General features: G+C 40.9%; 1 protein-coding gene across 2 annotated transcripts in view; it reads left to right on the top strand.

The window, feature by feature from the left end:
* Positions 1–683: 683 nt before the first annotated feature.
* Positions 684–16768, top strand: part of LOC138350468 (L-asparaginase 1-like) — a 28925-nt gene continuing 12840 nt past the window's right edge. The window contains exons 1-6 of one of the 2 annotated variants that reach the window (XM_069301420.1): positions 684–763; positions 10380–10764; positions 12594–12714; positions 12965–13082; positions 15474–15585; positions 15758–15883. In XM_069301420.1, the coding sequence (XP_069157521.1) occupies positions 10675–10764; positions 12594–12714; positions 12965–13082; positions 15474–15585; positions 15758–15883 (567 nt within the window). In that variant the 5' untranslated portion in view covers positions 684–763; positions 10380–10674. Of the gene's footprint in view, positions 828–10379; positions 10765–12593; positions 12715–12964; positions 13083–15473; positions 15586–15757; positions 15884–16768 lie in introns of both variants that reach the window. The other variant, XM_069301419.1, reaches the window with a different exon arrangement.

The following is a 16768-nucleotide window of genomic DNA, read 5'->3' on the forward strand; positions in this document are numbered from 1 at the left end:
TCAGGTCTACATCAGCAGATAATGATAATTCCCAGAGATACTAGTAACCGAGTCTAAGCCGAGCAGTAGTAACATCTAAAAGTCTGCTGATTTTATTGGATGATCCATAAATGTGTGGCTCCTCTTGCATGATAGTATGATATACGTATTTTTTTTCTACCACAAACTTGGCCACACATTTACATGATGATATATGGAATTACTGGTGTCGATTTCATTTTGCCTCATATCACAAGATTTTGTTGAGGTTCTTTGTGTATTATTACTCTCGACTGCTTATTGACAATCCAAGGTTATACTCGAGTTAACAAATCGAATGCGTTAAGCAGTGATGTGGTGGAGACAGACTACATACACAATGTCAAATGTAGATATGATAAGAGCCCAGTAGGCTCGGGAACATCAGTTGACTGACTTGAGAGGCGGGACCAAAAAGCCAAGGCTCAACACCCGTAAGCACAACTAGGAGTATACATGGAGTGTGTATACAATGTGCTGTATTTCTCTAGGAGGTAGGGTGACCACACCTTCCGCGCCACCAATCCCCGCAGTGGGATTTTCTGACGTTGCTCAGCGCTTCACCAATCCGGTGGCTCACTACGGGCCACAGGGTTCCCTAGCCAATCACAAGGGCAGAATGTGGTGACGTCGTGGTCTTATCCCTGACGCAGGCGCGGTTCCACTTTCAGTAATCGATACACATCCTGAGAAGCAGTGTGTCGCCCCGTGTCGTTGAGGCTGTGACTAGCGAAATGTTCTGAAGGTTTTGTGAACTTCTACATCTAATAATTTTCGAATGAAACGTTATTACGGAAAAGTTTAATAAGGTTATAATAATTATAGTAGTTTATTAAATGTTATTTGGTGGTTACTGGAAATTTGCCTTATCGTGAGGCTGGAGGATGACCTGCTTTATATACTTATATGACCTAACGCCGTGAGAGGTCAATCCAGTTTAACTTGTGGTGACTTCAATCTTCAACAACAACAAGAGGTGGCACGGGCATGAATAACCCGTTGGTGGTGGAGGTTTGGAGTAAATGTGATCTTTGGTCGTGTAACATCTTCAAGGTCTCTGCAGATTGATCGATTTGACCTAATTGTGTAGTTTTATAATGTCGTACCTATGTAGGTTCTATCTATATATAAAATATATTTATAATATATATGAAATATATATATATAATATAAAAATGTATATATAAATATAAATTATATATATATAAATATAAACTCCGAATATAGGGTTTAGGAGCCGTCCCGTATAGGCCTATTGAGGAGCAAGGCTGTGCGGGTCTGTTAAGTAACTGTCCATCAGACAACTTAAACACCGGCTGATCATCTGTATGTACTTATTTTTGTTTTGTTTTATGATGATGTTTGTCCTCGCCTAATTGTGCTTGCGGAGGATGAGCTTCGGCTCTTTGGTCCCGCCTCTCTGCTGCCAGTCAACCGGTATATATAGGTTCCCGAGCATATTAGACTCTTTATTATATCTACATTTGAAATTGTGTGTGGAGTCTTCTTCCGCCACATCACTTCCTGGTGCGTTCCATATATTATCTACCGACACTAACAATTATTTCCAATGTCTCTGGCTCATGTGGGGGACTGGGTTTCCACCTGTGCCCCCTTGTGCGAGTACCATCAGTGCCCATCTACCCTGTCAATTCCCCCCCCCCCTCTGAGAATTTTGTATGTGGTAATCATGTTTCCTCTAAAGCCTGTTTTCCAGCGAGGTGAGGTGCAATTCACTTAGCCTTTCCTTATCCCTTGATCGTCGTCGCCTCCCTCAAACAACTTGGCCATTCCTCGTAACTCATACCTCGGAGTTTTGGGACAAGTCTAGTGGCATACCTCTCAACCTTCTCCAACTTTTCCTTAACAGGCAATGGGCCCCATGCTGGAGCCGCATATTCCAATGTTGGTCTGACGTTTGTGATATACAGGTTTCTAAATGATTCCTTGTACGAATGTCTAAAGACAGCTGGAGTGTTTTGTGTGCGCGCGCGTGCGAGTGCGTGCGTGCGTGCGTACTCACGTAGTTGAGCTTCCAGGGTCGAACAGCTGCTCTTCAGCCCCGCCTTTCAGTGTAGTGATTTACTCGCTTTTCTTATTACATTTAAAGTTGTTTCGAATTGGCCTCGACAACCTCCTCATCTTTTCAGTTCCACTTGTTTACACACAAAGGTGCATGCACGCACGCACGTGTGTGTGTGTGTGTGTGTGTGTGTGTGTGTGTGTGTGTGTGTGTGTGTGTGTAAACTACAAACATGGCCACATACTATTATACAAACGGAGAATGCATCACGATTTAACTTAGTCAATTATTAGTTTCGCAACATGAAGCTATAACATGGACTAGGAGCCACTGCTGAAGCATTATAATAATGCCATTAATAGTACCAGAGATACAGGCGCCACCGGCAGCCGCAGCTCATCCGTTATAGAAATTACCCGAAAAGGCTGATGGCAGACCTTCGATAAGGATTCACTTCCTGACCAGCTGAGCGCCTCCCCCCCCCCCCCCCAACCTGACCCAGCAGCTGGAGCCCCCCCCCCCCGGGTAAATGGATGACAGTCAGACAGGAAGTGGCGGGGAGGGAGATGTTGGTTGCGGTAAGTCAGTCTTTCTCAAGACTTGTATAACAGGAAGAGCGAGGGAACAAGTCTTGAGCGGCCTCAGCACATGACGCAAGACTCACTGACGACATTCCAGCTGAGAGGCGGTTACGACTCTAAAATAATAATATCTATTAATATAAAATATTAATCGGTCGATTAAGGCAGCGTCTGGGATGTTCTCGGACGCAGGTTCGAATCCTTGTCACGGCCCTTGTGGATTTGTTCATAAAATATATTTGGAACACTGGTACAGAAGAGTATTTATAGGCACATAATGTGATTAATTTAAGCCACTGATATGCAGAGCATGTCTTGTCTTAGAGGCGCGGAGCGGTTATAACCAAACTCGGCCAGTAGGTCGTGCTTTAGTGGGGGGGCGACCTTGACCGATTGTGTGTAGAGCCTTGGCGTGCTCCACTCCTGGGGGGGGGGGGAGGGCGGGGGCAGGGACAGTTTGGAGGGTAACATTTCAATTAATGAGTGACAACGCGCTGGCAAGAATGGGGCTCCTGGCTATTTGGAAGCATATTTTTGAGGGTGTACACGGTGTGGGTTGGTGTGTGTATACGGCTTTGTGAGAGGGTGGGGCACATGCCTTAGTCAACAGAGATAAAAATACCCTCTAGAGAATGGTGACGACGTCGAGGGCTTGGCTGTGTGTGTGTGGGGTTGGGGGGGGGGATAGGGGTGGGGGTGTATGGGCAGCGTGTTTACCTTTGAGGGGGGGGGGGGGCAACTAACTGATGGCCTGTTGCCATATTATACATTTGTTTTTTGTTATTCTTAAGAATCAACAAAATCCTGTTAAAATATGTAACATGAAAAAAATATATACACACTATAGATTGTTAAATTATAGGCTGTTGAATTAGCTGTATTTATCGTGCCACTGGAAGACAGTAAAGTAACGTAAATTCGTTGTTGTAGTAGTTCTAGTCTTTTGTTGAATAAACTGTCATTATTCATTATAATTATATATGATTATATATCTATATAAGAGAATGTTTGTCCCTGCCCGTTTGAGCTCGGTTAGCCTCGCCTAGCTTTCCAAGATGATGCATGGCGGTGAGGGAGGTTGGGGAGTGTCATGGGTCAATGTTATTTCCTTTATCCCTCGAGCATTGATTTTCACCTATGGTTGGTGGGGGTGAACAAGGGAACTTTTCACCTAACTGGAGTGTGATAGGTCAGTCGGGGTTGGCCCCAGTGCCACACTTCAGTGTGACATTAACATCCATAGCGACCCCCTGCGGCTGAAGGTAGTTATTTAGCAGTGTGTTAGTGTTTATCTCGGAAAATGTAGTATTGCGAAGCGTTGAAAAAATAATTATTTATTTTTTTTCAGAAATCTCCTCTACAACGTAATCGGTAGGCAGTGCTTAAAACATATTTATTACGCCAAAGTAACTGCTTCGGAAAACTGACAGGTTTTGTTAGACCTAAACTTGTACTCAGTTCACGGCAAACATCGCTACATCTTTTTCTTTCGATGCCAAACTATATTTAAGTACTAGCTTGTTAGTGAATATGCTGTTGAAATCTTGCCCCCATGTCTTATAGGCGCCTAAGGCCTACGAAAGTCTTAATTCCGGCTAAAAGTCCTCTCATTTTAGGAAGACGGGCTGATAGCAATTTCAATTTCAATAGTTACACCTAGGTTGATGTTCGTTTTCTGTGGGCGTCATCCTCTTGGTTCCCGGGGTGTCGTTACACAGCAGTTCCCCGGCTCGGCGCATTACTTACACAGCGGTTCAACCTGTCCTTCTAAAAAGAACGTCGTTTTTCGCTCGTATGCGTTACATAAGGCCAAAAAATGTCGTACAAGAAGATGGAAGCTGTTCGCGAAAATGACGTACTGTCGCGTTTTCTGTTTTGGGTCCTCTGGTAGGTTAGGAGAGGACACTTTAAATTGACCGTTTTCTAGACGTTGGGAAACCATAGGCGGATGGGCTGAGTAGTTCGTGTACGGCCACACGGGTGTGTTTACCTGTGTGTTGACTCCTGCAACAGTCAAATAGAGAGAGATCTGGGGGTTGATATCACACCGAACCTGTCCCCAAAGGCCCACATCAATCGGATATCATCAGCGGCATGTGCTATTTTGGCCAACATAAGAACTGTCTTTAAAAGCTTGTGTAAGGAATCGTTCAGGACCTTGTATACCACTTATGTAAGACCAATCCTGGAGTATGCAGCTCCAGCCTGGAGTCAATACCTAGTTAAACACAATATAAAGTTAGAGAATATTCAGAGGTCTGCCACCAGACTAGTCCCAGAACTGAGAGGTTTGAGCTACGAGGAAAGGCTACGGAAGCTAAACCTCACGTCCCAGGGAGACAGAAGAGTAAGGGAAGACATGATAACCATCTACAAAATTCTCAGGGGAATTGACAGGATGGACAGACAAAAAAATTAGAACGGGTGGAACTCGAACAAGGGGAACACAGGTGGAAACTTAGTACCCAAATAAGCCACAGACATAATTTCTTCAGTGTCAGAGTAGTTAACAGATGGAATACTCTAGGCAGTGATGTGGTGGAGGCTGACTCCATACACAATTTCAAATGTAAATATGATAGAGCCCAGTAGGCTCAGGAATCTGTACACCAGTTCATTGACAGTTGAGAGGCGCGGAACCAAAGAGCCAAATCTCAACCCCGACAAGTACAACTAGGTGTTTGTGTAGGTTCATGAGTACATGGTATATACGAAGTTCGTCTCCACTTGTTATTACCGCATTCCATCTTCTATTCACCTCTGAACTGGAAACATTCTTTATAATGTGTGTGTGGCACATTTTGGTAATTAATGTTTCCATTTATTTCCCCTTGTAATAACCTTGTCATCTTTCATTGTCTGCCCTGCCTATTATCATGAGAAATTTGTATGTGGTGATCATGTCTCCCTTTTCTCATTTTTAGTTCCTATCAGTGTGTATACGTGTATTCCTCAACCCGTTTTCTTAAATAATTACATCTCTTTTCGCGCGTATGCGCACTTAGGCAAAAAAAGGACGTAATTTGAAATGAAATCGGCCCACGAAAGAGTTGTACTGTCCCGTTTTCTGTTTGAGTCCTCTGGCTTACTCGGTTAGGTTAGGAGAGGAAACTTTCAATTAACAGGTTTCATGACGCTTTGAAACCTTAGGAGAACTTCCTGCAATCTTAACATACCAAAGGACCCTTAACTTGCTGTTTAAAAAAAAAGAATCTAAAATTGATTTTCAATTATTGTTCATTTTCAAATTACGGCCTTTTTTGGCCGTAGCTCATACGAGCGAAAAGCGACGTAATTTGTAAGAGGAAGGGTTGCATTCCTACCCATGTGCTTGCTATTGTAGGTTTATTGATTTTGTAAAGGCGCTTGTCCTAGGTAAGCGGTAGGGACAGGGGGCGTGGAGAGTGCGTGTAGGTAGGCAGGGGGGCGTGGAGAGTGCGTGTAGGTAGGCAGGGGGGCGTGGAGAGTGCGTGTAGGTAGGCAGGGGGGCGTGGAGAGTGCGTGTAGGTAGGCAGGGGGGCGTGGAGACAGCTTGTCCTTGGTTTGTGTGTATTTACTAAGATTAAGAGTTCCAAGCGCTTCAAGGACATCCATAATAATATTGGATTAAGGCCGACCTTACTGCGCTACTGAGCTCCCAAACTGTTTGTAAACACACAGTAAACACGCAGGATCTAGGTAAGAGGTACTGCATATAAGAGGAGAAGTGCTCTGTGAATCCCGCCTCAGTGTAGAGAGCGCCCCCCCCCCATCCCTGATTAGTGTAGATCAGTAGAGTAGACACTGGTTACAAGGGATCTTAAGCGCTCATGTTGCTATTAATTCAATACTTCGCCTAAACTAAACGGGACCATCGCGTTAATATAGGACCCGGGTAACGTAACCGCGAGGACTATGGATTGTTTCAAGCGTAGGTTAGACATATATATGAGTAAGTTTGTGGTGGGTATAAATAGGGGCTGCCTCGTATGGGCCAATAGGCCTTCTGCAGTTACCTTGAAGTCTAACACACTTATTATATAAATAGGAACTGCATACAAAACCTCATATGCCTTTTATAATTGTCTTAATTCTGATGATAAAGATTAAAAAAATTAAAAAGACTAGGCCCAGGAACCGAGCCCTAAAAGTCATTTAGCTACGCGAGTTTTGATAAGCTACTTACATAGATCAATTTGTACAGGCTGTGAGCATATTTATTTATTTATGCATATACAAGAAGGTACATTGGGAATGTGAGGATACATAATATGGTAATTACAATCTTGTAAAGCCACTAGTACGCGCAGCGTTCCGGGCAGGTCCTTAATCTAAGAAAATTTTAAGTAGGTAAATACTTGCAAAATTTATGAAAACAAATGACCAGCTAAAAATATAAAAAATATAAGAATTTTTTTTATAAAAAAATCACCAACGCCTTCACCATATCTTAGGAGCATGTAAGTAATTATTCACCATAGTCGGTTAAAACCAGTATAAAACTCCCGAGTAGCCAAGTCTGCACCAGGGTGTGTGATACTGGCCTCGAACACCTGACTCGCGTGGATCATTAATTAATTAAACTGTGTGGCGGTGTGTAGGACGGGTGTGGGATCGCCTCCGCAACCTTCCTCGGGCTAGGCTCCTCAAAGCGGGTTTGATCATCACAAATAATCAACATAAACCGGTTAGCTTAGCATTTTAAAAGCACCGAATCACCTTCTGTGGTTGATTGTTCAATAATTACGTGCTTGCTATTGTAGGTTTATTACAAAGTCCTTCTACAAAGTATGCAGCTCCAGCCAGAACTATATGTTTAACACAACTCTAACCCTGTCCATGGAGGACAGAAGAAAATGTATATATGCTGCTTAGCTTTGTAAATGTGTGGCCACGTCTGTGGTAGAAAATAATAATAATAAAAAACCTAATGTAACAAATGCCTAACTTTAGAACTCGAATAGAATAATGCTATTAACTTGTATATTAGAACAAACCTATTTTAAATATAAAGCATGTTAAAGTTTTTTAAATGGGGACGGAGTACTTGGGTGTGGAGGGCCGCAGCTTTAACGGGCCTGGCCTGAGGATCACATCAGATGGAACCTCAAAATTAGCTGACACGGGTCATTACCTGCAGGACTCTTCTCTTCACGCATATGTCTACAGAGATCTCGATTTCTGTATAGTATATACTACACTCACAACGCGCACTCGTACGCGCTTGCTAATTCACTCTCTTGGACTCCTATTACTTCGGCCTAGTTATAAAACAAGCAACACTCACGAAGGGTTCATTCATTTCGTCCTCTCCAGGGCTCGTCACAACACGCTGTGTGCATTAGTGACTAGATATTATACAGTACTTGTACTTACATACATACACACAAGAAGGTTGTATGATTCATGAATCATGCAACCTTCTTGTGTGTATGTATGTAAGTACTTTTTTCTTAAATCAAAATTATTATTATTAAAACTGATGTACTAAATTGCCCGAATCTAAACTTAACCGAGGACCCCCACGAATAGAAAACGGGACATCCCGTCCACTTTGCGAGCCGCTAGGGTTATTATAACATCATTTTTTTGCCTTTGGGGCCCAAATTGGACGTCAAAATGCGATGCACTATTCGAGAGGAGGGGTTGAAGGATTAGATACCGGACTCGCTAGGTTTCTGGATGTGACACGTTTCCGGTAATCTTATCGGGGAACCTTGTTACTGCTGCCACAGTGCTGGTATATTCATTTGTTTACTTTTTTACACAGTATTTTAATAGTGTCTGATTACGTTGATTTTTGTCCTCACTGATGAAGGCAATAACCTACAGTATAGGAAAGGGGGGGTAGAAATAGCCTAAGCTACTCCATCCTTTTGAGATGTATTTCTTTCTTATCTCAATAAACATACTTGAACTTGAGTATAGGAAAGCCACATCAACTTCGTCAATGATTGCTCGCATAGGCTCGATAAAGTTATTATTTTTGTATTGTATTTATATACAAGAGTTCTTACATTCTTGTACAGTCACTAGCACGCATAGCGTAGTAGCCTACGTTCCCCGGAATACGACCCGCCAAATCGTTTAACACCCAGGTACCCATTTAACTGTTGGGTAAATAGAGGCTACAGTTAAGGATTGATGCTCAGTACATCCTCCCCGGCCAGGATACAAACCCAGGAAAAAGCGCTTGCGAAACGCCAGGCGTCTTAATTAATCACTACACCACGGGAACTGCTTTAAAGTTACAAATGGCTCTAGCAATATCTACCTAACAGTATAAGAATAAACTGCAGAAGGCTATTGACCCACGGATATTGACCCATACTAAACAGCCTCCATTTACATCCACCCAGATAGTGCTGAAGGAGGTCAGGCCGCGAATTAAGGGGATAACTAACCGACCTCTCGCAGCGTTCAAGAGAACTTAATAAATGCCTCTCAAGGATACCTGATCAACCAGGCAGTGGTTGATACGTCAGGCTACGAGCAGCTGTCCAACAGCCTGATTGACCAGACTACCAACCTTGGAGGCCTGATCAAAGACTGAGCCGCGATGGCTGCTCGGTTAAATTATGCTCTCTTCTTTATCATACATTGTTCATTGTTGTTATAGATTCAGCTTTTAGGAACAAGTTCCAAGTAGCACGAGCTATGGTGAGCCCGTAGTGGACTTACCTGGCACAGGAGCGGTGCTGTGTGATTGGCCCATTTGTTATAGATTGATTCAGCTACTCGTACACAGGTCTGTACTCTCCATTGGCTTTAGAGATAGGGATGATCGTCGAACATTGTTGTTGAATGTGATCTCTTGCCTAACATGTTTTCATAAGAGCTGTAACGTCAGAATGCATCTTCTGCACCCTGGGACTCCCATTGTTACCGTCTTGAGCAATTTTTCGCCGATATTGCAAATTCTGGTGTGCTATCAGGTCGAGATCAACGTTTGCAATTATTATGATCTTTGAAGCAGATTTGATACAATTCATGAACCTAGAAAGACCGCTTTTAGGGGGGTAGAAATAGCTTAAGCTACTCCATCCCTTTGAGATGTATTTCTTTCCTGTCTCATTAAACATACTTGAATTTGACCGTTTTCTTTCTACTAGCGCCTTGTTACCTTCTCCATATTAAAACAGTATATACACAATCACTAAACACAAATAATACATATGATACATGTATACCGTACTAAAAGCAACACAAGCGTGGGCTAAAAGATACCCAGTGTCCTATATGCCAGTGTTCGTAGAATTTAAGAGAGGATTTTCTTTCGGTTCGTTGCTTATCGTTTTGTGTGACATCATCCAGCATTGTGCAATGTGATAATCCCCCTCTCTGGTTACAGAATTATGTAATCCGGGAGTTAATGCAACATTGACTTCATATTTTTTTGTGCATTGAGCTGCAACCTCTATAATCCACCATCCGTGAGGGTTGCTGTTGCGTATTTCGTAGTAGTGCACGAGGCTTGGGGGTGATCCTCTTTTGGGAGCAGCATATCCATAGATAGAAGATAGGTTGTATGATTTATCCCTATCCTATGACTTTTGAGTCACAGAGGTCTTGTCTCCTCTGATTTGATTACATCATATGTTGGTTCTTGGATTAACATTATATGTATATGGCGCAAGTGACCTTAGACCCGTAGACCTGACAAAAGTTTCAACTTCTACCATATTAACTTTACGGCAAATATAATTCTTGTGTTCTTTGATTTTAAATTATGAGAGCGAGGATATGCTAAGTTTCTTACTGTTATTTGTTACAATCAGGTGTATAGTAGTACACTGAGTGGCTGAACATATTGTGACATCACATCTCTGTGCTCGGGAACGCTGAAGAACTTCACAAACTTTGTGTATAAAACCAAGTAAAGGAAGCTTGAAGCTGTCTCCAGCGGTCACACCCCGGTCCAGTCACACACCCCGTGACCTGCCACGGTCCAGTCACACACCCCGTGACCTGCCACGGTCCAGTCACACACCCCGTGACTCCTACGGTCCGCTTACCCTGGAGACCCTGTCAAAGGATACCTCTATAGTCCTCCCAGGACATCAAGCAGGAGCAATGATAAGGACGTCGTCGTCGGTGACGTCGTTGGACGAGATCAGCGCTAGTTATGACGTAGAAGTTGTCGACCCTACCTTTGTGCCAAAGGTAAGTCCCTACCCATAGCTCGTAATGTCCCCTTAACCCTTAAACCGCTGAATTACATGTGTATTTATTATAACTACAAATAATCTGTTTTTGTTGGTTGTAGATAATTTATACGAACTAAATAGTAATTATATTACCGCTAGGCTATTATACACCTTTTATATACAAGGTTAACATTATAAAGCCCACTGCCTACCATCCACTCACTACTTTGAGCATTATTAATAACCTTGGGGTTAAATATTTGAATTATCTGACAAATTATCTTGGCGCGCTCTCCTGTTAATTCCCTCCCGCCAAAACAACACACTTCGAATGTTTAATTCACAACACTTTACATAAGAAATTATAGTAACTGCTACTGTTTTGACACTATTAACACCAAAAGCCTTTTTTCTTGTCTCACCAAAATCTTTTTATTTTGTTTACTGACTTGGTAGTATGGGTGTTATATTAGGTTAGGGAGATATTTTCATCAATACTAGAAGCTGAGTATTTGGCAACCATGCAAGTAGCTTACTACGCTAAGGCCGGCCACACACGTGCAGTTTTAACTGACAGTTTTAACTGTTCAGTTAAAACTGTCAGTTAAAACTGCACGTGTGTGGGTATCTCAGTTGCTCATTTCGTCAGTTCAACAGAACTGTACAGTTAAACTGCGACAAATGCAATGTTCCATATTTTTAACTGAAAGGAGTAACTGAACTGAGCGTGTGTAGGGATTCGTAACTGTACAGTTCTCAACTTCTCATTTCTACAGGTGGTAGCGGTGAGTGCAGTTTGAGATGGCACGTAAACAAAACCAAGTGATTGTTGAATTCATTGAACTCTATCGATCTGAACCTTGCCTGTGGCAATTTCAGTCATGCGCAAATAATTGAGAAAATCAATTGGTTCTTCACTTAATTCCTTTAACAATTTAATATCAGAACATTGATTTCGCCTTAGTAACCACTTTTTGCACCACTGCTTACGCTTCTTAGTTTTCTTTTTTTCTATTTGCTTGTAGCATTACAGAGAATACACCAAGAGCGGCAAGATCGTACTCCTCGGAATCCATGGTACAACTGAGGGATTGAACTGTGTGTGTGTGTGCATTTCATTTTTAACTGGCATCAGTTTGAACTGTGACAGTTATAACTGAACAGTCATAACTGTCAGTTAAAACTGCACGCGTGTGGCCGGCCTTATGCTTTACTAAATATACCATCACACAGTTTTCTAGCTACATCTGGTTATTTGTGTAATGTTACATAATTGTATGCACAAGTTACGCTGTTAGTGCCCAATGGTGCAGGAGCCCATGCAGTGAACCGGTACCATACTAGTAATGTATCATAACAATAGAGGATACCTTCACCGGCTGTTATTATCACTAATAATAATAATAATAATTATTATTATTATTTAGGCAAAAGCATATACATAAAAATGCTTAGTGAATAGTGGAGGATTCACAAGTAACATGTATGCAGTGCCTACATTATAATAGCACAGCGTCTCAAGTATAATATAAAAATTAAGAGAACAATTAATATATATATATATATAAGCGTAATGGGGCGAGTCTTAAAACTCCATGAGACATTATGACATTTATAAGATAATAGAGTGGATTAGAATTAGAAAATGACTGACAATTATTGCATAGTATTTGAAAACTAAATATGCAACTACATAGTGGGTATTTTTAAATTAAGTAAACATGATATACAATTTTGCTGTATTAAATTTTGACGGCAGTTCGTAATAATAGTACAGGTTTAGTTATTAATGATGGCGTCAATCAACCCATCGATCAATCCTTATATACTTGTGTATTTTGGCAGATTTTGTATGGGCACAGGGCATCCATAGAGTCTGTGGTGGACACTGAGCTGGGTACAGAGTCCAGAGTACTCGTACTCTACACTGGTGGCACCATTGGCATGGTACGCAATGACAGGGGAAGTAAGTGTTTCTAAATCAGTAATTTCTTTTATATAGACGTTTAAGTTAAAAAATGTGTTAAAAAATGTGTTTAAGTTTAAAGTTTGGCCAGCATAGCAGTCTTGATGCTGGGCAGAGCTTCTGGTTATTGACGTAAATCTGTTTAAGACTCCCCAAGCAAATAATAATAATAATCATAAACATTTAGTAATTATCATTGTTGTAAACTGCATTGTTATTATCTTATTCTGATAAATACCTGGTATTGCAGAGCTGGCGCCCATACCCCAGGAGCTGGAGGCCAACATCCGCCGGTACCCACACATGCATGATGAGACCTATGCTGCCAAACGCTTCAATGGCCTCAACAACCCTCCTCTTGTTCTCCCGTGAGTCTCAGGACTACTACCTCGGCTTAGCCTAGACTCACGCTCGCTGCCTACTGTCACAGTCTTGCCTAGTGTCTTCACTTCTCTCTTGTTGCATCTTTTCTTCTGTGCGATACATGCAATGTCTCTTTAGGGTTCTCCTGACTTGCTGCGCCAGTTGTAGTATCATATGGCATCAAGAAGGTTTGGCTGTCGCCATATATTGAAGGGAAGGTCAGGCTGTGATGTCAGCCCTTGGTGAAGGATGCTATGATCAGCGAATATGTCTTTTTCAATATATATGAGTGTACTACTTTATATGATAGGGTTTCTCATGAATACTGGAAGATTAGCTTAAGAAGTATATTTGAAGTTGGTTCTGAGAGTTCTACTACCCAAACCTGACCTGGAGCCAAGTTTGATCTGTGATAACTTGTCAGGCTCTTGGAGTGGGCAACTGGTGTGTAATATACTTGAATTTACCTGAGGGGCCACTAACACACTAGCGGCCTCAATGAGGACAGAAAACTGGCATCATGTCTAATGTCTCTCGTTTGCCTTGTTGATTTTTTCACCTATACAGTATTTTAAAATTTAACAGCATTATGACATTTACGGCTACAGTGGGTAGGCAGTTCCATGGGTTCCACCCACAGGGGACAGACCCCTCCTGTGGGTGAAAAAGCATCCCCTGTGTTTTAGCTTGTTGAGCTTGAAACTGTTGCTCCTTGTTTGTGTTACATCTGACCTTTTGGAGAAATTGTCTGGATCAACATCCTCCAATTTTTTTTTGTTTTTTTTCGTTCTGAATACTGAAATCGTTCAGTACACACAGAAATCACACTAACGTGATGCATCAAATTAAGGCAGTGTCTGGGATGCTCCCGGACGCAGGTTCGAATCCTCGTCACAGCCCTTGTGGATTTGTTCGTTCAGTATTTTAAAAGTTTCAATGAGATCTGCCCTGTCATGCATGGTTTGAAGTGTTAGCCCTGTGGCCCTCAACTATTTCTGGTTTGAGAGTTGATTTAGTTCTAGAATGATTTTTGTAGCCCAGTGTTGTATTTTCTCCGAAACAGCTATGTCCTGAAGATGAGGTTTCCTTGCTTGGCTGCAATAATCCAAATGGAGGCGCACCAGAGATTTATATGATTGAATCACCACCTTTTTTTGTCCTTAAAGTCAAATGTACACTTGATTATTCCTAAGGTTTCATTAGTTTTTTTTAACTGCTGCTCTTCCCTCTTGTTCAACTTTCAGTGCATAGTGGATTTTGACTCCAAGGTCCTTTTGTTCATCAATTTGCTGCAATGTTATTCATTTGGTAGTTATGACATAAGTTTGTATGTTATAGCAAGTCTCTTTTTCTTTCTTTCTTTCACGAGAATTGCTTGTAGAATTTGCAATCCCCTACCATCAGTTGCATTCAAGTATCTCTTGTGTGTTAAGTATTTTTCCAGTGAGTACTCTATAATATAACTATCATTAGCTTCATTAAATTTAATCCAAATTGTTTCTCTGTGCCTGCTTTAATTCTCTGACACCATGTATGTATATATTTTACTTTTCTAACATATTGTTAATCCTCTAACGTCCATCAAATTTGCCTATCAGTTTGAAAAAATAGCATCCGTGAGTTGGTATTTTACAAAGTTCCCTGTTTTCTACAATAATCCATGTTTCTGTGATTGCAATAGCATTGTTTTTGTGAACAAAAATGTACCTGTAATTCATTTTATTTATAATTTTACTGCTACGTGTGTGTAATATTCTCTTTGGGTTATGTTTGAGCATGTGTATATTTATACAGTATAATCTTGAGAATATTGTACTTCCTAATTCCCTGAAATTTCTTGTTTTTGATGCCAACAATTTTCTGCTACTTTTTCTGCCACCATGCACTCAGACCACTATCCTCAAGTAGTTTAAATTCTGACAAATGATCCTTCTACTACACTAAAAGTGAAACCCTGAACAGATGTACCCCATCCCTTGTATACATGTCACATTTGCCTAAGAATTCCTCTCAGCTGTTATTAAACAATACTGAGTTGGCCTTGCAATATTTATCCAGCCAGCAGTTGATAACCTGACAATTGCTCGGAGCATATTGTACTTTAATTGCCCAGTCCAGTCACATGCAGCATTCTGCCCATCTCTTACATGGTCCTAATTCTGTCTATTAGTACCTTGCAATAAGCAAGTAATGCTTCACTGCTACATTTTCCAACATCATTGCCTCGTGCATTAAGCCTAACAAAGATGGCACATTTTTATATCCAGATCTGTAGTGGGTTTGCATAAAATATTTTAGAACTATTTCCCAAGTTCATGAATATCAGCAATTGTCACAAAACAATTGAAGATGATGATGCTGTTATGTTCCTGCCTGATAAAACTATCCATATACAGGGACTGCAAGGAGAAGCGTCGAGTGGTGTATTGGGTTTATGAATATGATCCCCTCCTAGACTCCTCCAACATGACAATGGATGACTGGATCCGAGTTGCTAAGGATATTCGGGTAAATGACTTTTTTTTTGTTTTTTTTTGTTTTTTTGTTTTAGCTTTTGTATGTACAGTGGTTAGTGCATTTGGCTTGCAACCAAATGCCCTGGGTTCCAAACTTGACATCATTGAACTTCCACTAAAGTGTTCCCTTTTATAAGAATGTTAAGATTGCAATTTGTCCTCAGGGTGTGTACGAAATGTTTGACGGGTTTGTGGTGTTGCATGGAACGGACACTCTGGCCTATACTGCTTCAGCTCTTTCCTTCATGCTTGAGAACTTGGGCAAGCCTGTCGTCATAACTGGTTCCCAGGTAATGTATGTTTATAAGTTACCAGAGTTTCTCAAGTGCAGACCTCTTAATTAAAGAAAGAATGTATTAATTGGATGTCTAGACATCTTACAATACTGTACAGTACCAGCATTTATATTTTCAATGCTTCATCACTGTATGTGCACTTGATTTGTCTTGTAATATATGAATTACAATTTATTAAATATACTGTATTTTGTTTATCTTGATGGGGTCCAGGACGGACCGAAACATTGTCACTATCATTTAATTTCGTATGTGTGGGTTGGGTTATTTGTTTCAACCATGTTATTGTGACTCGTTCTCTGTACAGTATATCGTGTTTTGTGAGAAAATGATAAATTGCAATACTGTACTTTAAAATCTGCTTGTATTGGTTATTATAGTCTTAGCAGTGGACTAATCCACTATTTAATTTTTGTTTTTTCACTAGTACATGTACTAATCATATTTATATACTGTATACTATTACTGCACTTTTTTCTTTTTAACTAATATATATACAAAATTGTAAGTATACATGCAAATGTACAGTTTTAGATGCACAAATATTGCTCAAAATCCTGTGCATGACTACTGACTATAAATCAAATATATATACTTGAATTCTCTAGTGGTCATGATGGAGACAAGAATCTGGTGGTTGCCAAAGGTTCTCCCTCATTTTTCCTGAGGATTTTTTCCAACTGGATTTTGAAATGCAGCAATGCCTTGGCATTTATGGATTCAGTGTGTATGCAGTTCGTGTTAAAAGGTCAACTCTATAGGTGAGGAAACATCTGCTGTTTTCTGTCCTATATTGTGGCTTGTTGAACTTGTTGTTGCTGCTGCTTCGTGTATATGTTACATTTGACCTTTTGAAGAAGTGGTCTGGATTAATATCTT

The sequence above is a fragment of the Procambarus clarkii genome, chromosome 45, assembly GCF_040958095.1.
Source record: "Procambarus clarkii isolate CNS0578487 chromosome 45, FALCON_Pclarkii_2.0, whole genome shotgun sequence".
In the NCBI taxonomy this organism is placed as follows: Eukaryota; Metazoa; Arthropoda; class Malacostraca; order Decapoda; family Cambaridae; genus Procambarus; species Procambarus clarkii.